This window comes from Stegastes partitus, unplaced genomic scaffold, assembly GCF_000690725.1.
Source record: "Stegastes partitus isolate 25-593 unplaced genomic scaffold, Stegastes_partitus-1.0.2 Scaffold594, whole genome shotgun sequence".
NCBI classification, from domain to species: domain Eukaryota; kingdom Metazoa; phylum Chordata; class Actinopteri; family Pomacentridae; genus Stegastes; species Stegastes partitus.
In genome coordinates, this window is record NW_007578325.1 from 106819 (window position 1) to 131595 (window position 24777).

Sequence of the window (24777 nt, forward strand, 5' to 3'; positions counted from 1 at the left end):
AGTTTTTGTTCTTGCTTTCTTCAGGTTTGAGGTGACCGTCTTGACTTTAGGTAGCCCCTGCCTCCCCCTTAGATACTGTTGCTATGCCTATCAAACTTTCCCTTTTCACAAAGCACACATGTGACCCATCTGCATGAAGTCAGTTGCATTGTGCCTGACAGTATTTTGACAGCGATATGGAACATCACATTATTACGCTCTGTAATATTATATGCTACCTATATGTAGAAAACAACTAAATCAGGGGTGGGCAATCCCCTTTTAGATGTTTCCCTCTTCCAACACACCTGATTCAAATGATCAAGATCGTTATCAGGCTTCTGCAGAGCTTGATGATGAGCTGATCATTTGAATCAGGTGTGTTGGAAGAGGGAAACATCTAAAACATGCAGGACCATGTCCCTCGAGGACCAGGATTGCCCACCCTTGAACTAAATGGACTGATCTAAGTAATAAACCCAAAATCAATATTTTATCATGTGCTAACGTAATTCTCGAATACAGTCCAGGGTGCAGTGTGACTGATTCCGTGCAGATGGGTCACATATGTAGTCTGCAGTGGAGGCCTTTCCCTTAGTGGTGTTAGGCAGACACAAGCAACAAGTTAACGTTTTAATGTTACTATTTCAAGCTCAGTTATTTTTTAATGAGAACAGGGATGTCCCAAGATCATCCTCAGGCTTGGTATCGAGGCGGATCCAGGCTTGTTTTAATAGTTTCATAGATCAAAATTGAACCCATTTTCTTCTGTATTCTGCTGTGTTTGTCCAGCTCAGCCTGTTGCAGCATGCTGCTCTCCTTATTGCTGGGTGAATGTGAAAATGTGTGAAAGTGAAAAATGACTTAATGGCACCTATGATTGGGTCTGTTCTGTCACCTGGATTTTGGTTCTTCTTCCAAAAAAGAAGCTGTTATATTTCTTCTCTTATTTGCAAAGATCAATCACATCGTTTTACCAGCATTGACTTTCACTTTCACTGGATAAGAGACATTGCACCGTGGCTTTTGTAGGCAGTGATGCTGACCATTTGTAGTTTAGGTTACAGCAAATCTCTCCTTTTACTTTAGCCCTTGTGTTGTAGTTTTTTAAAAGAGAAAAAAGACTATAAACCAATCATCCTCAACATCCAAACCAATGACAGGTGAAACGAATAAATACTGCAATGCTCAGCTGGGAAACCTTGATTTGTGGTATTTATGTGGATGTTACTTTGACATGTACCACCCACCTAAACACTGTTGTCGACCAACAACACCCCCACATGCCAACAGCACTCCCAACCTCTACCACACGCCAAGAACTGCTCAGGACCAGCTTAAGGAACACACTAAAGAGCCCAAGGCATAGAGTCGGCCTCCAAACTCCCCAGATCTCAATCTGAACGATGCAGAACAATCCATTGTCATGACCCAGTGCCAAACCCCACAAGAACACAATATCCATGCTCCGATCGGTCAGGACTATTTCGGTAGTGTGAAGGGGAATTACACAATATTAGGCAAGTGTTGCTCTTTCTACAGTTCAGCACACGCTCCTACACACATTCGAGGCTTGATGTATTCGCTACACCATCAATATCACATGTACGCCCGTGTGTGTACCTGTCAACGGTCCATGTGGTCACGTTGTGTGGGACGTCAGCTGTGTGTGTGCTCCAGTCCCCGCTAGGCAGCTCCTTGACCTGCAGAGTGAAGTACCTCAGCGGAGAGGAGCCTGAGCCGCCGTTCACCCAGTGGAGGCGGAGTCGGCGGGCTTCAACTTCATCCTGTGGAACAGACAGCTTCCTGGGTGGCTGGGGACGCTCTGTGGAAGTGGTAAAGAGGTTGGGAGAAGCAAGGGAAAAACATGAGAGAGGGAGGGAGAGAGAGTAGAATAAATGATGTGACAAGGATGAGAACAGGGGAATTGAAGAGGAAGAGCAAAAACAGGGCCAGAAATTAAAAACACTTTGGCTGATATTCTTAAATATACACTGCAAATACCAAGTAAGATGGGACACGGGCAGGCTGCATTTATGCCACATATGCATCAGTGTGAGAGTTTGCAATGCATTCACAGGCTTAAATGAAACAAGACATCTAACTACTGCAGCATCAAAGAAGCTATTTCTCAACAGATTGCGTGTGTGCGTGTATTGGTCTGTGTTTTTGCTATTCAATTACAAGATGAAAGATGGCTCTGGGAGTCAGTATCTTTGTACAACTGTGTTCACAGCTGTGTGATTAGTCGACGCGTGTACACACATGTGCTCGTACACAAACAAAAACACACGGCTGGGGGCATAACCGTCTAATTTCAGGGGCATCAGGTTATCGATTAGGTCTAGAAATAAAAGCACTATCGATTCTCTCTGAAGTTTAATTAATCTGCACTTATTTTCTCAAACATACACAACCACGCACACACACACACACACACTGACGACAACACAGGCTTGGCTTCCTTCATTCATCCTTATCACAAGTAATTTGAGTCAAATGTGTTTGTCTCCTTCCTTCACACCCCTATTCTTCATTGCCTTCAAAATTTGCCTATTCTCTATCCTCTTTTGTTTTTCTGATACCATCTGTGTCTCCCTGTCTGTTCTCCTTTTGTTCCGTCCCACAGTTAAGATCATGTTTCGATAATAAACTCGTAATTGCGCTGCCCTTTCAGCTCTTACATATTACTGTTACACAAAGGACTAAGAGTGCGGTTGAAGTGAGGTGCAGAAGAGAGAAACCCCGGGATGCTACCAGATGTGGCATATATTAAGCTAAACATTACGTCTTGTCCATTACCTTAGAAGTTTCCTTCCTCTCGGAGACAAACATTGGCACAGATAAATCTCTGTAGTAAGAGATTCCTCTCTACCGCATGCATGCGTCCTCTCACAGCCTCACACGCATACTCCCCTACATGCACGCTCAAAAAGACAATTTTCTTTTTGTAGGGGTTTAACTTGGTCTCCTCAGCATCATCAGAAAGAAATCTCTATTAGGCTATTCTGACTATCTCACAGTAAGAATGGGCCATTATGCTACTGAAGTGGAACAGAGAACCACTGAATTCTATTCTCGAGAAATCCTGATAATGATGCTGCGGATGTTATGATATCTGATCCAATTAAAATGCACTACACAATCCGATAGCTGCGAACAGAGTATCTGACATCATGATTCCAGGTTTTTACAATAATTCATTAAACTCTCGCATTTTAAAATATAGTTTATTATATACACACCCACATGTATACACACACACACACACACACACACACACACACACATATATATATATATATATATATATAGGGGCTTTTTAGTGTTTTAGACATACACGGTGCTGCTCTGCTGACAGAAAGCTGGAGAGAGAGAGATCAGGGATGACATATATCAAAGTCTGTGTGCTACCAAAGTTATTCATGCGTTAGCCTACAGAGACACCAGAACCACTGTAACTTCATTTTTAAAGTGATGTTTCACTTTGGTGAATTTGCTCTTCTTAACTCAGGAGCGGTCAATCTTCAACACCATCTGCCACTTAAATCTTTCTCTCTTCTTGTCTTTTTATCAAGTGATTCTTATAATGAATTCTAGGATACATTTTCAAACGACTGATGGTTTAAATTAATCAGCTGGCCAGAAACTCCACCTCAAATAAATGCTAATGTTCCTCCATATGCACTGAATGTGTAATTAGAGCACCAACACATTCACTGTATCAACTTTTTAAGGTGATGATATGCCAGTTTTGTGCTTGCAGCTATTGCACATCGAAAACAGCATAAATCGATGTACTGTATTTGTATAATAGACTTCCAGTATTGACTTTTATGGCTTGTAGCTTAAGGTAAAACAGTTAAGCAGTGAGGAGAGCTTTACACGATGCCTTTAACCCTTACAGTTTAACCTCATACCAAGCAGTAACACATTGGCGAGATGGTCATTAAAAACTTTTGCTGTGTTTCCAAACATTATTAGATTTTATTCAAAAGTTAAACGGTGTCATACAGCTAGTAAGGAAGGGGCCAAATGTAAGGTTGACATTTTACATTTTTATCAAAATCACTTTATTCTACACGGCTTATTTAAAAATCGCAGAAATTACTTATTCACACGAATCAGATTAGGAAAAAACAACAGTTCTCTCTCCATCTAGTCGTGGTTGCACTGTTTTCTTAGAAGTGCAGGACTTTTTGTTGCACAGAAAAAGGAGCCCGCAGTGAGGAAGTGTGACAGGAGCAAAAAAAAAACCAGAAAAAAGAACATGCAGAAACGACTTTTAGGTTCAGAGGGTTAAAGAATCCCTCTGGTGAAAATGAAGTTTTGCCTTGTCAACATGTCCGCATGATGTTTCTTTGATGCTAGAAGACACATCTAAATATACAGTCACCACCACCAGTCTCAAAAAACAACGACTTCCAGGGTTTCATACACAACAAACTGAAGGAACAAGTCTGGTCAGTTTGCAGGGTGAAGCTTTTCTGTGTTGTTTTTGTTCTTCGGAATCAGATTCCACTACAAACATGCATGGCTCTAATATTACAACGTGCCACTGAGCAGAGTCTTGGTGAGCTGGTGTGCTGAGCTGCAGTGAGTTGAGAGGAGGGCATATAGAAATGATAAATCTAAAACTGTAACTTCATCCCCATAACAAGCAGTGTCATTCGGTCATTACAAACTAATGCTGTGTATCCAAACAGTGTTCAGTCTCTCAAAGTAATAATCATATAATATTAATGAAGAGTTGGAAGAAGCTCATACTGTCGGTCGGGGAGGAGCAGCAGGATTTCAGCAGCTTTAAAGCAACTTAAGGGAAACTAAAAGGGGGGGAAACTGCAACCTCAAATTTTGTGGAGACACTAAATATAAAAAATAATTAAATCCTAATTGAAATAAATAGATATATTTACCCTGACACACTCTTTATGCTCCTAAAGACATTCGTGTTGTTGTTTAGTGACTGCTGGTTCATTTGGTTTTTAAACAAACACATCACACAACCCAGTTTCCTGCTGCTTGCTTACATTATTGTCTACTGCTGTTTCCTGCCTTCCTAGCGTGAGCTATCTGTTTCTCTGCTTCTTCTGTCAGTTTGCTGCGGTATGCTAACTTCTCTTGTGATCATTCAGTCAAAAATCTTTCATGAAGCAAAAAAAACCAAAAAAACACCTGCATTACCAAACCTATGAGTAAACACACACCAGCACCACGTACACAGTCTGCACGTCGCCCTGATCGCGATCAGTTGAAACGCATGTAAACTGTAAACCGTTGGAGGGACATGAAAGCATGAGACACACTGAATCCTCCGCCAGCCGAAGACGTGGAAGTGACTGACTGAAGCAGGAAGTCGGAGAGGTGAGAGTGGAGGCAAGATGAGATAAAAGCATCAGAACCTTGCAACGTGAGAAGGACAAAAACTTCACTTTATATTTGTTTCTGAATTGAAGGAAAAAAGAGCTGCGCCGCTCGCTCACTTTACCTCTTTAAAAGTCACATCACGGCACAAAAAAATCCGTTCTTCCTTTCTGGCCGTCAGTGGCCAGATTTTTGTCAGAGGATATACTTCATCTGTTACAGGTTTTTAAGAGGCAAAACAGCAGGAGAGGTAGAGCCGCTGATACACCTCATACATCTCACCACAGGCACGGACTGTCACGCTCACTGTCTGGCTCTGTGTCTGCTGCAAAACTCTTGTTGTAGTTTATACTTTGTGATGAGGCCACAGACTGCTAAAATGAGATGAAATGTTAAAGGGAAATTAGCAGCAATTTTTCTAAAGGACACAGTTACCATAATTGTAGAGTGCTGCTCAATAGCAGCTCCTTTGAGTTTCGAATCTAAGATTTATGGCGTTCAGATCTGACTTCATGGTCTGTTCTCTCTCTTCATTGGGAAAAAAAAAAAAAAAAAAGAATTCAAGAGTCATTTTCATTCTCACCTACTAACTGTACATTTTCAATCCGCCCACAACAGATCGTGGTGCTGTGAGAACGTAGCAAGTAGTTTTGCGAGGCAGCTGGTCAGAACAGCCAATAAACCCGTCTCGCTGAACGAGGCTATTCATATCGGCTTGTTCAGTGGAAGGCACACACAAACTGAAAGGCACAAATTGATTTGGTGTAATAATCTACAATTTTTCATGATACTTTCGCAAAACCTGGCTGAACCACCCCTCCCTTTTTAATTGACTACTGTTACACAGACCTGCAGGTCATCTTCTGAACTCCTGACTCTCATTATACCTCTGCAGGAGGCCTAATACCTGCTAACTTCAATATCTACATTTACTGCCGGGTGTTTCTAAATGTCATTTCATCTCGTTCTGTATATATAATGTCCCACATACTGAAAAGGTCATACTTTTTATCTTGTGCTAATATTTAGTGCCCAGTAACAATGGGCTCTGCATGTCCAACCACAAACTACTTGTTGAAGCAGCGCTGATAACTTCCTGCCTGAGTCTTCTGCTTGCTTTTCTTTCCTGGACTTTATCTGTGTGACGACTTCACAACACATTACAGCTCACAGTGAGGCTGCAGAGATCATTACATTTTAAAATGTTAAATCCTAACCTTTCCAGATGCTTTTAGCGGGATTATTGTATTTAAAACTGAACATGAAAAACACAGAGGAAAATAATTACAAAATCATTATGGCTGTCTGCAGTAATAGTCCTTTTCAATGCTAAACATTTTGGTAATATTTATAAGGTTAATTAAGTCACTCCATCTTAAAGCTTCATAGAGCTTCATGTTTAATTTGCTTTATTTAACACATTTTATTTCCTTGTGCATTACTGTAATTCGGAGTGAATTGCATTACAGATTATTGCTTTGCTGTGGTGTGATATGTGGGGCTGCCTGACAAAAGTTAATTTTACTGATCATTGGTCAAAGCTTCCGAGCCCACATCCCTTTATTTGTGTTGAATTATCCAGCAATGCAGAGAATATTTTATAGAAAACAGAAGACAATGCCTGTTCTACTGGCTTTACTAGCACTGTTTTGGAATTAGATCATACTGTTCTTGTTATATCTCTCTCAGCTTCAGGAGACGAACAGGTTTTATTCTACACCTCTCCAATAACTACACATACAAAACACACATTTGAAATCTTTACAGCTTGCTGCAAATTTTATAAATCTTTCCCGAGCTACAAGCAACAGCATCAGCAACCATCAGCTACACACTGCAAACACAGCAAAATCAAGTCCCTGTAGGTCGTTTCCACCGCGCACATTTTGACTCAGCACGGCAAGAAAAGCACCGGCACAACTAAAAGCCTTCATGACGACTCCGTCCCATTTAGGAGTCCTAGATGGTCCTATTAGTGAGCCTGTATATGAAGCTCTGATACTGACACGTGTGGAATGCAGCCATCATTACAGAATAACTGAAGACCAGCAGCGGTGATCTACCACCGCCTCCTCTGGATGAAGCGCTCAAATCTGTTCCACCTCTGACTCATGTTCAACATTCCTGCTGAGTGTGTTCAGAAGATACAAGCTTTGTACAAGCTTTTTGCTCTTTAATATTTCACAAACACTCTGCTCTTCATTTGTTTGGTCAGTTGTCATGGAGATAACTCAGCTATCTTCATTGATGTTTTTGACGACACCTGTTGCTGCTTTGAGCGTTCAGCATTAAAAAGGCCCGTTGGTGTTCGAGTCGAACCGCATCTGTGAAAGCTGCATTTGACATTTGGTCATTACATCCAGGGTGGAGATGATTCTCAACCCCACGATCTCCGTCTGTTTTTTGTTAACACGTTGCAAAGTTGTTGAGCAGTCAACACAATGGATGAGTATTTCCACAGACAGTCTCAGAAACACGGATTCAGACTTCTAATGCTTCATTCATGACAAACTTAAGGACTTATTCCCATCAGCCTGCGGGGAGGTGGGGGGCTTTCTGTAACATTATTTTTCTTCATAATTAGTTTCCAGTCTGAACATGTATAGCTGGACTTCTCCAATATTACAACTTGCCATTATGTTGTGGAGAGTGTGTTTACAGTGTCTGAGCAGAGTTGTATGGAAGATGGTCGAGCTGCAGTGAGCAGTGACGGGCTGCATGGAGAGAAAAGGGGAACTTTTAGATCTTCACAAAGAAGCGACGATGTAGAGGTATTTTTAATCAATTTTAAAGCCTAAAGGGATTATCTTTATAGAGAAACTTTTAATAATGTAACTTTGGCAGAGATACGTTTTTGGGGGTTTAGTCAATGACCGGAGACGAACACGAATTACTCTCAGCACCTCATGTTTGAGGTGCAGCTTGAGTGGTCATGCAGGTTGTGTTCCTTCTACGTTAAACAGCGGCGGTTAAAATTAGACAGACAAATGAGATTCTGAAGACAGCTAACGCGTCTGTCCTTTACCTCTGCGTTCGGTGGTAACAACCAGAGCTTGCTGCTCCTCGCCCCAGCCCACGGCAGTGCGAGCAGTGAGTCGGAACACGTAGCTCTGCTCAGCGGCAAGTCCTGTGACGGTGAACTGGCGAGCGTTGGAGCCCACCTCCACTGTGGTCCAGCGCTGAGGGTCCCTGCTGTCGAGGCGGTAGGAGATCTGGTAGCCTAGTGAGGGACAGAAGGGAAGACAGAAGGAGGGGGAGGGTGGTTGAAATCTGTGTGAAATTCTTGTGTGCGAACGTGTTTCTGTGTGTTTTTGTGGTCTACTTCGGATCAGACAGCCCACAGGAATCAAAGATAGCACGACGTGAGACAGGAAAAGCCCTGAAAACATAGTTGCACAATGCCACATCACGCAGCCTCATTTCCACAATAAAACTCACAAACGAACCTGCTTTTCTGCAGGTCCTGAAACTACATTTCCATACATGTAGCTCCTTTTCTCGATGCTTCTCAAAGACGATTCCACTCCAGCACATTGTCACATCCTCCTATACTGACATTATAGAAACATCCAACCTCTCCTCTGTACCCTTGGCTGTGACCCACGGTGCACACGGCTTGTGCCTGCTTCTCTGTCTCATGTGCACTAGGCCATGTAATAAGACTAACATCCTTCAACACATACACGCACACTCAAATCACTGATCCCCATCCGAGCCTTCCACAGGCCACTGGTCACTCACAAAGGCTCTTATTATGAAGACTGTACTATACATCAGACGCACACACACACACACACTCGCACACTCTCGTGCATCCACAAACTGACAGAAAAGCACAAGTGTGTGGATGTGATTAGTTCACAGTGAGACTGTCAGGATAATAATCTGCTCAGAGGCACCTAATCTGGTTGTGTGGGTGATAATCTCATCAGATAGTCTGATTGTATGTTAATGTGAATGCCGCGTGTGGAAGATTATTGGATAACAGCTAGATCACAAATCCTCTTGCATCTCAACAATTGGGTCAGAGCGTGGCATTACGTTCTGCACTGAATATCATTAGGACATCACTGCTGTCAGATACAAGAGGTGAAATCTCTGTTGCATGAAGTGACTGTGTCCTCTTCACCTTTAATCCTTAAGGTTTAACATGTGCTGTATAGGACACTTCTTCCTGGAACACTGCACTGAGAACGTGAATCTACTGCATATATAGTTTTTTTTTCTTTTCTTTTTGCTTTTAGCTTTTCAATAAATTCCACTGGCCTTGTCTATGTTAATGAAAAACAGTTTGAATGACAGTAAAGTCTTAGTACTCGCTGTCCTTCGAGGTACTTCAGAGCCGAAAGCTTCGAAGTGAAACTGTGGCTGCCTTAGCAGGTGGCTGCCACAGTATGTTTTGTGACACTAAATCTCTCTTTGCTCCCTTTGCATCTCCCATGATTCATTTCTACACAGCACACGTGTATACGGTGTTTTTCTATAGTTTCCGCCACATTGATGTGACGTGTTGTGTATCTTGGAGGACGTTTTTAGTGACAAGATTCATGGATGGTTTTCCACTATGGCTCTGAGAAATATACAAGCCCATCCTTTAGCCTTGTTAGTCCTTTTCCTCTCAACCATTTGCTGAATGCTGCCCAAAGACGTATACTAAGGTACGACAGACAACAAAAAAAAAAAACGCTTTCCACACTTGCGTTCTTAGTTAATTTGGTTAATATTTCATGTTTTCCTTTAATTGTTTAATGGATTGTTTTGTACTGCATTCACATTAGACTTTATGTTCAGTAAACCCTAAAGATGTACTAAATGCCAAAATTATGGACGCATTAATTAAAGTTAGTGGGGATATTGATGACTTGATTTGGTTTACTAATTTACTCCTGTGTTTATTGCTACTGTTCTAATTTGTGATATTTTCTTAATGTTTTCCTTCTCGTGTAGAGAAACTAATCATCCATCCATCCCTGATTAAACTGCCGCACTAATAAAGAGCTTGTACGGCTTTCGGATTTTCTGTGTGTAAATGAGTGCAGCACACCAAATATTCGATGAGCCAAAACCACTGCTGCATTTTGGCTTCTTAATACGCTGTTTAATATTCAATCATATTCATATTTTTGCAGATAGTATACAAACGTCTGTGCGGTAGACAGCTTTGTGCAGCAGGTAGGGGTAGATGGATGGCGTGGTGGACATCAAACTGAAACTTTGATTAAATGCCTCTTAAATGGCAATTAAACTTCACAAAGAGACAAATTGTTCAGCCATTGTAGCAGCCCCTCCATTTCCTTTGAGCACTGCAATTAAAATCAACAGTACACTCAAAAAATCAAGCCTTTTTTGTTTATATTTTTAGTAAGCATCGATATTTTTTGGAATATTCACAAATGGTAAACTGTGGACTTTATTTTGTGACTCTGTGTATGAATGCAGTTAATACTTAACTCTTGCTGTTTCTCACCTGAGAAATATTTCTAAAATATGTCTTAACTTGTAAAGACACAGAAAGCTCAGCTGCCAAGAACCAAGAGATGTCATCACTCCTGTTTTAGCCTCTTTACACATGTTTTAAGGCACATTTTAAGGTTTTACTGATACTTTGAAGGTCTTTCATGGCCTCTTCCAGCTATATTTCTAACCTCTTGATATCACTGACAATATGCACATTAAGGTCTTTCTGCTGTCTTTTGTCTAAAAACTAAAGCAGACAGAACGTTTGCAGTCGGGGCCCCAAGGCTTGGGAACGATCTGCTGGAGGAAATCAGGTCTATTCAGTCAGTGATCTCTTTTAAGTTACTACTTTTATCAGAGAGCCTTCCCTGATTATAACTGAGTTTTAATTTCCTTTGAAGAAATGTTTCTTTTAGAAATGTTTTCACCTTTTCCAACACTGTTGGTTTTTGTACACAAAATTGCATTTTTATCTATTTTTAATTGTGGTGCACTTTGTAAGTTTGACATTGAAAAGAGCTCTATAGATGAAGATTACCATTATTATTTATACTATTGATTATAATTAGTATGCAACAGGGATGCAGCTTCTATTTGTCGCTGCAAAGTTCCTGTGTGTGGCTGTATTATATTCATAGAAAGGTCATGAGAAAACACAAATGCCTCACTGCGCTGTGCCAAATTAGATTGTGCACCTTCTGTGGTCTCGTTTCACCTCCGTCCACCTTCTGTGTCAGTCCCCCATGGATTGAGAACCCAAGGAGAAATGAGGCAGTCAGGAGCACTGAAGAAACTGGTACGCTACAGTTATTTGTATCTGCATAAACACACACACAACGCACTCAGCAAGGACACAGCAGGACTGCATGTTTTTGTGTGTCTGTGCGATCGAGAGAAAGTGAGAGAGATTTGCCCTCCCACTCATCCTTCTGTCACAGAGTGGTGTCGCACTAAATACCCTCCCTCTAACAATACAGTCACACATCACTCAAAGTGTCCTGCTCGACTCCCTCCCCCACCGAGAGGACAAATACCACCCCTCTCCCCATGTTCAGCGCACACACACACACACACACACACACCTGTCCCTCCTCTCACCTCTATACATCTCCATCTATGTCTCGCCCCTTCTGGTCTCTATTTCCAGCTCAGCAGATCACACATTCCTCTTTTGCTCTTTATTAATCTGTCCCTTGTAATTCACTCTGCATGCTGTGCTTGGCAGTTTCAGAAACAAGCACTTTGCGTCAATCTAAACGCGTTTAAATATAAAGCTTTGTATGCTTTTGGAAAGGTGTCTTCAGCGCTTATATGCGTTACAGGCTCGATAACACACACACACACACACAAGCATGCATAAACAGCAACCAACTTCAGCAGTGAAGTGGAGAGAAAAGAGAGCTGACCCTTGTTTGACAGCTAGAAACAGAATCAGCTCTTTTCCATTTTACGGCTTGTACTTTCTTCTTTTCCTTGAAAGATCACAGCTGTGTGTGTGTGTGTCTGTGTGTGTGTGTGTGTGCGCGCGCACGTGTTTAAAATCACTAAATCATTTCTTCTATGAGCTGAACTCTGTGCTATATTCAAAATAAATCTATTCTCACTACAAGCATAAAAAGACGGATTATAATTTAAACGTTGCTTTCAAATATCTGCTCCTTTGTACATGTGTGTGTTTGTTTTTGTACCTAATATGATGCCGTTGGGGAACGCGGGTGGCTGCCAAACCACCCTAACGGATGACAATCGAACTTCTGGAAACACCATCCTGACAGGGGGGCCTGGAACTGGAGAGAAAAATAGAGAAGGGAGTTGGCAGCAGAATGAAAGGATATTAATACACAGTTAAAAAAACAGCAGAGAGCGCTGCTCAAAAGGACTCTTTCAGAACTGTAATGAGAAAGAGAGTACCTCAGCATCTGGCTCTTACATTCTAATATGTTAGCATGATGGCACTAAAGCTCACAGATGTATGTGCATATGCTCGCCACACACATAGACACACACTCACACACACACACGCACACCTACACACACACACAGACAGTATATACTGAGTGAGAGTCTTACACATTTTTAAGAGGCACTTAAAAATAGAAAATGTAATTTTCTTTCAACCTCACACCGACTCTGTCTTGTTCCTGATAAAAGTACATGTTCCACACCAGCAAATACATGTCAATGTGAGGGTGTGCACGTGTGTGTGTATCTGTACAGTAAGTGTGTGTGTGTGTGACAGACAGGATGGAGGTTCATTATACATTGACGGGAATTGACTTCCCTGCTTCTTGTTTTATCCTGAAATGAGAAAAACTTTTCAGACGTGACACTGTTTGATAGTGGAGGTGTGTGTGTGTGTGTGTGTGTGTGAGAGAGACTCTTCTTGTATGTGCGTTAATGAGCAAATGTGAGTCTTTGTATGTGTGTGTGTGTGTGTGTGCACGCCTGTGTGCTTGTGTTTTATCATTGAGTGAAGCCCAGACCGGGTTGCTGCCATTCTGAAGAGTCTGCCATGGTTACCAGATCTGTGCATCTGAAGACATCTGGTAACCATGGCACACGTTATCGCAAATAGCAACATATGTGTGCGCTCTGACAATAGAAGTGTAAGGATGTGAAAAACAGCTACAGACGTTTGAAAAAGGCAAATGTTCTGAGCAAACTATAGGACACAGAGGCCAGTGATCAGACAGAGATCCTACCATCTTCTTTGGTTCTGATCAGAATGGGGTTGCTGGGGGGGCCGTCTCCCATCCGTGTGTACGCCAGCACCTGCAGCACGTACACTCTGTATTTCTGGAGGACACCGAGGAGCATTGACACACTCCCCTCTCCTTCTGCCACCTCAACACTTGGGGGACCTTCAGAGCCTTTCTCGCTGTACAACACCTGCGCACGGTGACAAATACAAACATGTCGCACATTTAATTCACGTACACAATCAACAAAATGTATAACAATGAACATATGCATCCTGCAGTCTACGCCCTCTTGAGTGTTGGTTTTGTACCTTTAAAGCTGTTGATATTCTATGTTTNAACTAAATGGACTGATCTAAGTAATAAACCCAAAATCAATATTTTATCATGTGCTAACGTAATTCTCGAATACAGTCCAGGGTGCAGTGTGACTGATTCCGTGCAGATGGGTCACATATGTAGTCTGCAGTGGAGGCCTTTCCCTTAGTGGTGTTAGGCAGACACAAGCAACAAGTTAACGTTTTAATGTTACTATTTCAAGCTCAGTTATTTTTTAATGAGAACGGGGATGTCCCAAGATCATCCTCAGGCTTGGTATCGAGGCGGATCCAGGCTTGTTTTAATAGTTTCATAGATCAAAATTGAACCCATTTTCTTCTGTATTCTGCTGTGTTTGTCCAGCTCAGCCTGTTGCAGCATGCTGCTCTCCTTATTGCTGGGTGAATGTGAAAATGTGTGAAAGTGAAAAATGATTTAATGGCACCTATGATTGGGTCTGTTCTGTCACCTGGATTTTGGTTCTTCTTCCAAAAAAGAAGCTGTTATATTTCTTCTCTTATTTGCAAAGATCAATCACATCGTTTTACCAGCATTGACTTTCACTTTCACTGGATAAGAGACATTGCACCGTGGCTTTTGTAGGCAGTGATGCTGACCATTTGTAGTTTAGGTTACAGCAAATCTCTCCTTTTACTTTAGCCCTTGTGTTGTAGTTTTTTAAAAGAGAAAAAAGACTATAAACCAATCATCCTCAACATCCAAACCAATGACAGGTGAAACGAATAAATACTGCAATGCTCAGCTGGGAAACCTTGATTTGTGGTATTTATGTGGATGTTACTTTGACATGTACCACCCACCTAAACACTGTTGTCGACCAACAACACCCCCACATGCCAACAGCACTCCCAACCTCTACCACACGCCAAGAACTGCTCAGGACCAGCTTAAGGAACACACTAAAGAGCCCAAGGCATAGAGTCGGCCTCCAAACTCCCCAGATCTCAATCTGAACGATGCAGAACAATCCATTGTCATGACCCAGTGCCAAACCCCACAAGAACACAATATCCATGCTCCGATCGGTCAGGACTATTTCGGTAGTGTGAAGGGGAATTACACAATATTAGGCAAGTGTTGCTCTTTCTACAGTTCAGCACACGCTCCTACACACATTCGAGGCTTGATGTATTCGCTACACCATCAATATCACATGTATGCTTGTGTGTGTACCTGTCAACGGTCCATGTGGTCACGTTGTGTGGGACGTCAGCTGTGTGTGTGCTCCAGTCCCCGCTAGGCAGCTCCTTGACCTGCAGAGTGAAGTACCTCAGCGGAGAGGAGCCTGAGCCGCCGTTCACCCAGTGGAGGCGGAGTCGGCGGGCTTCAACTTCATCCTGTGGAACAGACAGCTTCCTGGGTGGCTGGGGACGCTCTGTGGAAGTGGTAAAGAGGTTGGGAGAAGCAAGGGAAAAACATGAGAGAGGGAGGGAGAGAGAGTAGAATAAATGATGTGACAAGGATGAGAACAGGGGAATTGAAGAGGAAGAGCAAAAACAGGGCCAGAAATTAAAAACACTTTGGCTGATATTCTTAAATATACACTGCAAATACCAAGTAAGATGGGACACGGGCAGGCTGCATTTATGCCACATATGCATCAGTGTGAGAGTTTGCAATGCATTCACAGGCTTAAATGAAACAAGACATCTAACTACTGCAGCATCAAAGAAGCTATTTCTCAACAGATTGCGTGTGTGCGTGTATTGGTCTGTGTTTTTGCTATTCAATTACAAGATGAAAGATGGCTCTGGGAGTCAGTATCTTTGTACAACTGTGTTCACAGCTGTGTGATTAGTCGACGCGTGTACACACATGTGCTCGTACACAAACAAAAACACACGGCTGGGGGCATAACCGTCTAATTTCAGGGGCATCAGGTTATCGATTAGGTCTAGAAATAAAAGCACTATCGATTCTCTCTGAAGTTTAATTAATCTGCACTTATTTTCTCAAACATACACAACCACGCACACACACACACACACACTGACGACAACACAGGCTTGGCTTCCTTCATTCATCCTTATCACAAGTAATTTGAGTCAAATGTGTTTGTCTCCTTCCTTCACACCCCTATTCTTCATTGCCTTCAAAATTTGCCTATTCTCTATCCTCTTTTGTTTTTCTGATACCATCTGTGTCTCCCTGTCTGTTCTCCTTTTGTTCCGTCCCACAGTTAAGATCATGTTTCGATAATAAACTCGTAATTGCGCTGCCCTTTCAGCTCTTACATATTACTGTTACACAAAGGACTAAGAGTGCGGTTGAAGTGAGGTGCAGAAGAGAGAAACCCCGGGATGCTACCAGATGTGGCATATATTAAGCTAAACATTACGTCTTGTCCATTACCTTAGAAGTTTCCTTCCTCTCGGAGACAAACATTGGCACAGATAAATCTCTGTAGTAAGAGATTCCTCTCTACCGCATGCATGCGTCCTCTCACAGCCTCACACGCATACTCCCCTACATGCACGCTCAAAAAGACAATTTTCTTTTTGTAGGGGTTTAACTTGGTCTCCTCAGCATCATCAGAAAGAAATCTCTATTAGGCTATTCTGACTATCTCACAGTAAGAATGGGCCATTATGCTACTGAAGTGGAACAGAGAACCACTGAATTCTATTCTCGAGAAATCCTGATAATGATGCTGCGGATGTTATGATATCTGATCCAATTAAAATGCACTACACAATCCGATAGCTGCGAACAGAGTATCTGACATCATGATTCCAGGTTTTTACAATAATTCATTAAACTCTCGCATTTTAAAATATAGTTTATTATATACACACCCACATGTATACACACACACACACACACACACACACACACACACATATATATATATATATATATATATAGGGGCTTTTTAGTGTTTTAGACATACACGGTGCTGCTCTGCTGACAGAAAGCTGGAGAGAGAGAGATCAGGGATGACATATATCAAAGTCTGTGTGCTACCAAAGTTATTCATGCGTTAGCCTACAGAGACACCAGAACCACTGTAACTTCATTTTTAAAGTGATGTTTCACTTTGGTGAATTTGCTCTTCTTAACTCAGGAGCGGTCAATCTTCAACACCATCTGCCACTTAAATCTTTCTCTCTTCTTGTCTTTTTATCAAGTGATTCTTATAATGAATTCTAGGATACATTTTCAAACGACTGATGGTTTAAATTAATCAGCTGGCCAGAAACTCCACCTCAAATAAATGCTAATGTTCCTCCATATGCACTGAATGTGTAATTAGAGCACCAACACATTCACTGTATCAACTTTTTAAGGTGATGATATGCCAGTTTTGTGCTTGCAGCTATTGCACATCGAAAACAGCATAAATCGATGTACTGTATTTGTATAATAGACTTCCAGTATTGACTTTTATGGCTTGTAGCTTAAGGTAAAACAGTTAAGCAGTGAGGAGAGCTTTACACGATGCCTTTAACCCTTACAGTTTAACCTCATACCAAGCAGTAACACATTGGCGAGATGGTCATTAAAAACTTTTGCTGTGTTTCCAAACATTATTAGATTTTATTCAAAAGTTAAACGGTGTCATACAGCTAGTAAGGAAGGGGCCAAATGTAAGGTTGACATTTTACATTTTTATCAAAATCACTTTATTCTACACGGCTTATTTAAAAATCGCAGAAATTACTTATTCACACGAATCAGATTAGGAAAAAACAACAGTTCTCTCTCCATCTAGTCGTGGTTGCACTGTTTTCTTAGAAGTGCAGGACTTTTTGTTGCACAGAAAAAGGAGCCCGCAGTGAGGAAGTGTGACAGGAGCAAAAAAAAAACCAGAAAAAAGAACATGCAGAAACGACTTTTAGGTTCAGAGGGTTAAAGAATCCCTCTGGTGAAAATGAAGTTTTGCCTTGTCAACATGTCCGCATGATGTTTCTTTGATGCTAGAAGACACATCTAAATATACAGTCACCACCACCAGTCTCAAAAAACAACGACTTCCAGGGTTTCATACACAACAAACTGAAGGAACAAGTCTGGTCAGTTTGCAGGGTGAAGCTTTTCTGTGTTGTTTTTGTTCTTCGGAATCAGATTCCACTACAAACATGCATGGCTCTAATATTACAACGTGCCACTGAGCAGAGTCTTGGTGAGCTGGTGTGCTGAGCTGCAGTGAGTTGAGAGGAGGGCATATAGAAATGATAAATCTAAAACTGTAACTTCATCCCCATAACAAGCAGTGTCATTCGGTCATTACAAACTAATGCTGTGTATCCAAACAGTGTTCAGTCTCTCAAAGTAATAATCATATAATATTAATGAAGAGTTGGAAGAAGCTCATACTGTCGGTCGGGGAGGAGCAGCAGGATTTCAGCAGCTTTAAAGCAACTTAAGGGAAACTAAAAGGGGGGGAAACTGCAACCTCAAATTTTGTGGAGACACTAAATATAAAAAATAATTAAATCCTAATTGAAATAAATAGATATATTTACCCTGACACACTCTTTATGCTCCTAAAGACATTCGTGTTGTTGTTTAGTGACTGCTGGTTCATTTGGTTTTTAAACAAACACATCACACAACCCAGTTTCCTGCTGCTTGCTTACATTATTGTCTACTGCTGTTTCCTGCCTTCCTAGCGTGAGCTATCTGTTTCTCTGCTTCTTCTGTCAGTTTGCTGCGGTATGCTAACTTCTCTTGTGATCATTCAGTCAAAAATCTTTCATGAAGCAAAAAAAACCAAAAAAACACCTGCATTACCAAACCTATGAGTAAACACACACCAGCACCACGTACACAGTCTGCACGTCGCCCTGATCGCGATCAGTTGAAACGCATGTAAACTGTAAACCGTTGGAGGGACATGAAAGCATGAGACACACTGAATCCTCCGCCAGCCGAAGACGTGGAAGTGACTGACTGAAGCAGGAAGTCGGAGAGGTGAGAGTGGAGGCAAGATGAGATAAAAGCATCAGAACCTTGCAACGTGAGAAGGACAAAAACTTCACTTTATATTTGTTTCTGAATTGAAGGAAAAAAGAGCTGCGCCGCTCGCTCACTTTACCTCTTTAAAAGTCACATCACGGCACAAAAAAATCCGTTCTTCCTTTCTGGCCGTCAGTGGCCAGATTTTTGTCAGAGGATATACTTCATCTGTTACAGGTTTTTAAGAGGCAAAACAGCAGGAGAGGTAGAGCCGCTGATACACCTCATACATCTCACCACAGGCACGGACTGTCACGCTCACTGTCTGGCTCTGTGTCTGCTGCAAAACTCTTGTTGTAGTTTATACTTTGTGATGAGGCCACAGACTGCTAAAATGAGATGAAATGTTAAAGGGAAATTAGCAGCAATTTTTCTAAAGGACACAGTTACCATAATTGTAGAGTGCTGCTCAATAGCAGCTCCTTTGAGTTTCGAATCTAAGATTTATGGCGTTCAGATCTGACTTCATGGTCTGTTCTCTCTCTTCATTGGGAAAAAAAAAAAAAAAAAAGAATTCAAGAGTCATTTTCATTCTCACCTACTAACTGTACATTTTCAATCCGCCCACAACAGATCGTGGTGCTGTGAGAACGTAGCAAGTAGTTTTGCGAGGCAGCTGGTCAGAACAGCCAATAAACCCGTCTCGCTGAACGAGGCTATTCATATCGGCTTGTTCAGTGGAAGGCACACACAAACTGAAAGGCACAAATTGATTTGGTGTAATAATCTACAATTTTTCATGATACTTTCGCAAAACCTGGCTGAACCACCCCTCCCTTTTTAATTGACTACTGTTACACAGACCTGCAGGTCATCTTCTGAACTCCTGACTCTCATTATACCTCTGCAGGAGGCCTAATACCTGCTAACTTCAATATCTACATTTACTGCCGGGTGTTTCTAAATGTCATTTCATCTCGTTCTGTATATATAATGTCCCACATACTGAAAAGGTCATACTTTTTATCTTGTGCTAATATTTAGTGCCCAGTAACAATGGGCTCTGCATGTCCAACCACAAACTACTTGTTGAAGCAGCGCTGATAACTTCCTGCCTGAGTCTTCTGCTTGCTTTTCTTTCCTGGACTTTATCTGTGTGACGACTTCACAACACATTACAGCTCACAGTGAGGCTGCAGAGATCATTACATTTTAAAATGTTAAATCCTAACCTTTCCAGATGCTTTTAGCGGGATTATTGTATTTAAAACTGAACATGAAAAACACAGAGGAAAATAATTACAAAATCATTATGGCTGTCTGCAGTAATAGTCCTTTTCAATGCTAAACATTTTGGTAATATTTATAAGGTTAATTAAGTCACTCCATCTTAAAGCTTCATAGAGCTTCATGTTTAATTTGCTTTATTTAACACATTTTATTTCCTTGTGCATTACTGTAATTCGGAGTGAATTGCATTACAGATTATTGCTTTGCTGTGGTGTGATATGTGGGGCTGCCTGACAAAAGTTAATTTTACTGATCATTGGTCAAAGCTTCCGAGCCCACATCCCTTTATTTGTGTTGAATTATCCAGCAATGCAGAGAATATTTTATAGAAAACAGAAGACAATGCCTGTTCTACTGGCTTTACTAGCACTGTTTTGGAATTAGATCATACTGTTCTTGTTATATCTCTCTCAGCTTCAGGAGACGAACAGGTTTTATTCTACACCTCTCCAATAACTACACATACAAAACACACATTTGAAATCTTTACAGCTTGCTGCAAATTTTATAAATCTTTCCCGAGCTACAAGCAACAGCATCAGCAACCATCAGCTACACACTGCAAACACAGCAAAATCAAGTCCCTGTAGGTCGTTTCCACCGCGCACATTTTGACTCAGCACGGCAAGAAAAGCACCGGCACAACTAAAAGCCTTCATGACGACTCCGTCCCATTTAGGAGTCCTAGATGGTCCTATTAGTGAGCCTGTATATGAAGCTCTGATACTGACACGTGTGGAATGCAGCCATCATTACAGAATAACTGAAGACCAGCAGCGGTGATCTACCACCGCCTCCTCTGGATGAAGCGCTCAAATCTGTTCCACCTCTGACTCATGTTCAACATTCCTGCTGAGTGTGTTCAGAAGATACAAGCTTTGTACAAGCTTTTTGCTCTTTAATATTTCACAAACACTCTGCTCTTCATTTGTTTGGTCAGTTGTCATGGAGATAACTCAGCTATCTTCATTGATGTTTTTGACGACACCTGTTGCTGCTTTGAGCGTTCAGCATTAAAAAGGCCCGTTGGTGTTCGAGTCGAACCGCATCTGTGAAAGCTGCATTTGACATTTGGTCATTACATCCAGGGTGGAGATGATTCTCAACCCCACGATCTCCGTCTGTTTTTTGTTAACACGTTGCAAAGTTGTTGAGCAGTCAACACAATGGATGAGTATTTCCACAGACAGTCTCAGAAACACGGATTCAGACTTCTAATGCTTCATTCATGACAAACTTAAGGACTTATTCCCATCAGCCTGCGGGGAGGTGGGGGGCTTTCTGTAACATTATTTTTCTTCATAATTAGTTTCCAGTCTGAACATGTATAGCTGGACTTCTCCAATATTACAACTTGCCATTATGTTGTGGAGAGTGTGTTTACAGTGTCTGAGCAGAGTTGTATGGAAGATGGTCGAGCTGCAGTGAGCAGTGACGGGCTGCATGGAGAGAAAAGGGGAACTTTTAGATCTTCACAAAGAAGCGACGATGTAGAGGTATTTTTAATCAATTTTAAAGCCTAAAGGGATTATCTTTATAGAGAAACTTTTAATAATGTAACTTTGGCAGAGATACGTTTTTGGGGGTTTAGTCAATGACCGGAGACGAACACGAATTACTCTCAGCACCTCATGTTTGAGGTGCAGCTTGAGTGGTCATGCAGGTTGTGTTCCTTCTACGTTAAACAGCGGCGGTTAAAATTAGACAGACAAATGAGATTCTGAAGACAGCTAACGCGTCTGTCCTTTACCTCTGCGTTCGGTGGTAACAACCAGAGCTTGCTGCTCCTCGCCCCAGCCCACGGCAGTGCGAGCAGTGAGTCGGAACACGTAGCTCTGCTCAGCGGCAAGTCCTGTGACGGTGAACTGGCGAGCGTTGGAGCCCACCTCCACTGTGGTCCAGCGCTGAGGGTCCCTGCTGTCGAGGCGGTAGGAGATCTGGTAGCCTAGTGAGGGACAGAAGGGAAGACAGAAGGAGGGGGAGGGTGGTTGAAATCTGTGTGAAATTCTTGTGTGCGAACGTGTTTCTGTGTGTTTTTGTGGTCTACTTCGGATCAGACAGCCCACAGGAATCAAAGATAGCACGACGTGAGACAGGAAAAGCCCTGAAAACATAGTTGCACAATGCCACATCACGCAGCCTCATTTCCACAATAAAACTCACAAACGAACCTGCTTTTCTGCAGGTCCTGAAACTACATTTCCATACATGTAGCTCCTTTTCTCGATGCTTCTCAAAGACGATTCCACTCCAGCACATTGTCACATCCTCCTATACTGACATTATAGAAACATCCAACCTCTCCTCTGTACCCTTGGCTGTGACCCACGGTGCACACGGCTTGTGCCTGCTTCTCTGTCTCATGTGCACTAGGCCATGTAATAAGACTAACATCCTTCAACACATACACGCACACTCAAATCACTGATCCCCATCCGAGCCTTCCACAGGCCACTGGTCACTCACAAAGGCTCTTATTATGAAGACTGTACTATACATCAGACGCACACACACACACACACTCGCACACTCTCGTGCATCCACAAACTGACAGAAAAGCACAAGTGTGTGGATGTGATTAGTTCACAGTGAGACTGTCAGGATAATAATCTGCTCAGAGGCACCTAATCTGGTTGTGTGGGTGATAATCTCATCAGATAGTCTGATTGTATGTTAATGTGAATGCCGCGTGTGGAAGATTATTGGATAACAGCTAGATCACAAATCCTCTTGCATCTCAACAATTGGGTCAGAGCGTGGCATTACGTTCTGCACTGAATATCATTAGGACATCACTGCTGTCAGATACAAGAGGTGAAATCTCTGTTGCATGAAGTGACTGTGTCCTCTTCACCTTTAATCCTTAAGGTTTAACATGTGCTGTATAGGACACTTCTTCCTGGAACACTGCACTGAGAACGTGAATCTACTGCATATATAGTTTTTTTTTCTTTTCTTTTTGCTTTTAGCTTTTCAATAAATTCCACTGGCCTTGTCTATGTTAATGAAAAACAGTTTGAATGACAGTAAAGTCTTAGTACTCGCTGTCCTTCGAGGTACTTCAGAGCCGAAAGCTTCGAAGTGAAACTGTGGCTGCCTTAGCAGGTGGCTGCCACAGTATGTTTTGTGACACTAAATCTCTCTTTGCTCCCTTTGCATCTCCCATGATTCATTTCTACACAGCACACGTGTATACGGTGTTTTTCTATAGTTTCCGCCACATTGATGTGACGTGTTGTGTATCTTGGAGGACGTTTTTAGTGACAAGATTCATGGATGGTTTTCCACTATGGCTCTGAGAAATATACAAGCCCATCCTTTAGCCTTGTTAGTCCTTTTCCTCTCAACCATTTGCTGAATGCTGCCCAAAGACGTATACTAAGGTACGACAGACAACAAAAAAAAAAAACGCTTTCCACACTTGCGTTCTTAGTTAATTTGGTTAATATTTCATGTTTTCCTTTAATTGTTTAATGGATTGTTTTGTACTGCATTCACATTAGACTTTATGTTCAGTAAACCCTAAAGATGTACTAAATGCCAAAATTATGGACGCATTAATTAAAGTTAGTGGGGATATTGATGACTTGATTTGGTTTACTAATTTACTCCTGTGTTTATTGCTACTGTTCTAATTTGTGATATTTTCTTAATGTTTTCCTTCTCGTGTAGAGAAACTAATCATCCATCCATCCCTGATTAAACTGCCGCACTAATAAAGAGCTTGTACGGCTTTCGGATTTTCTGTGTGTAAATGAGTGCAGCACACCAAATATTCGATGAGCCAAAACCACTGCTGCATTTTGGCTTCTTAATACGCTGTTTAATATTCAATCATATTCATATTTTTGCAGATAGTATACAAACGTCTGTGCGGTAGACAGCTTTGTGCAGCAGGTAGGGGTAGATGGATGGCGTGGTGGACATCAAACTGAAACTTTGATTAAATGCCTCTTAAATGGCAATTAAACTTCACAAAGAGACAAATTGTTCAGCCATTGTAGCAGCCCCTCCATTTCCTTTGAGCACTGCAATTAAAATCAACAGTACACTCAAAAAATCAAGCCTTTTTTGTTTATATTTTTAGTAAGCATCGATATTTTTTGGAATATTCACAAATGGTAAACTGTGGACTTTATTTTGTGACTCTGTGTATGAATGCAGTTAATACTTAACTCTTGCTGTTTCTCACCTGAGAAATATTTCTAAAATATGTCTTAACTTGTAAAGACACAGAAAGCTCAGCTGCCAAGAACCAAGAGATGTCATCACTCCTGTTTTAGCCTCTTTACACATGTTTTAAGGCACATTTTAAGGTTTTACTGATACTTTGAAGGTCTTTCATGGCCTCTTCCAGCTATATTTCTAACCTCTTGATATCACTGACAATATGCACATTAAGGTCTTTCTGCTGTCTTTTGTCTAAAAACTAAAGCAGACAGAACGTTTGCAGTCGGGGCCCCAAGGCTTGGGAACGATCTGCTGGAGGAAATCAGGTCTATTCAGTCAGTGATCTCTTTTAAGTTACTACTTTTATCAGAGAGCCTTCCCTGATTATAACTGAGTTTTAATTTCCTTTGAAGAAATGTTTCTTTTAGAAATGTTTTCACCTTTTCCAACACTGTTGGTTTTTGTACACAAAATTGCATTTTTATCTATTTTTAATTGTGGTGCACTTTGTAAGTTTGACATTGAAAAGAGCTCTATAGATGAAGATTACCATTATTATTTATACTATTGATTATAATTA

The 24777-nt window shown here is 41.5% G+C and overlaps 2 protein-coding genes across 2 annotated transcripts in view; both read right to left on the minus strand.

Moving 5' to 3' along the window:
* LOC103362694 (protein sidekick-1-like) overlaps window positions 1–13628 on the minus strand; it is a 35930-nt gene extending 22302 nt beyond the window's left edge. The window contains exons 1-4 of the mRNA XM_008289127.1: window positions 13503–13628; window positions 12489–12587; window positions 8369–8563; window positions 1603–1804 (exon numbers count right to left, since the gene is read on the minus strand). Of these exons, the coding sequence (XP_008287349.1) occupies window positions 1603–1804; window positions 8369–8563; window positions 12489–12587; window positions 13503–13617 (611 nt within the window). The 5' untranslated portion in view covers window positions 13618–13628. The remainder of the gene's footprint in view (window positions 1–1602; window positions 1805–8368; window positions 8564–12488; window positions 12588–13502) is intronic.
* Window positions 13629–14084: 456 nt separating this feature from the next.
* Window positions 14085–24777, minus strand: part of LOC103362696 (protein sidekick-1-like) — a gene marked incomplete at its 5' end in the record, with an annotated part of 63050 nt that continues 52357 nt past the window's right edge. The window contains 3 exons of the mRNA XM_008289128.1: window positions 14085–14214; window positions 15012–15213; window positions 21778–21972. Coding sequence (XP_008287350.1) covers window positions 14085–14214; window positions 15012–15213; window positions 21778–21972 — 527 coding nt within the window. The remainder of the gene's footprint in view (window positions 14215–15011; window positions 15214–21777; window positions 21973–24777) is intronic.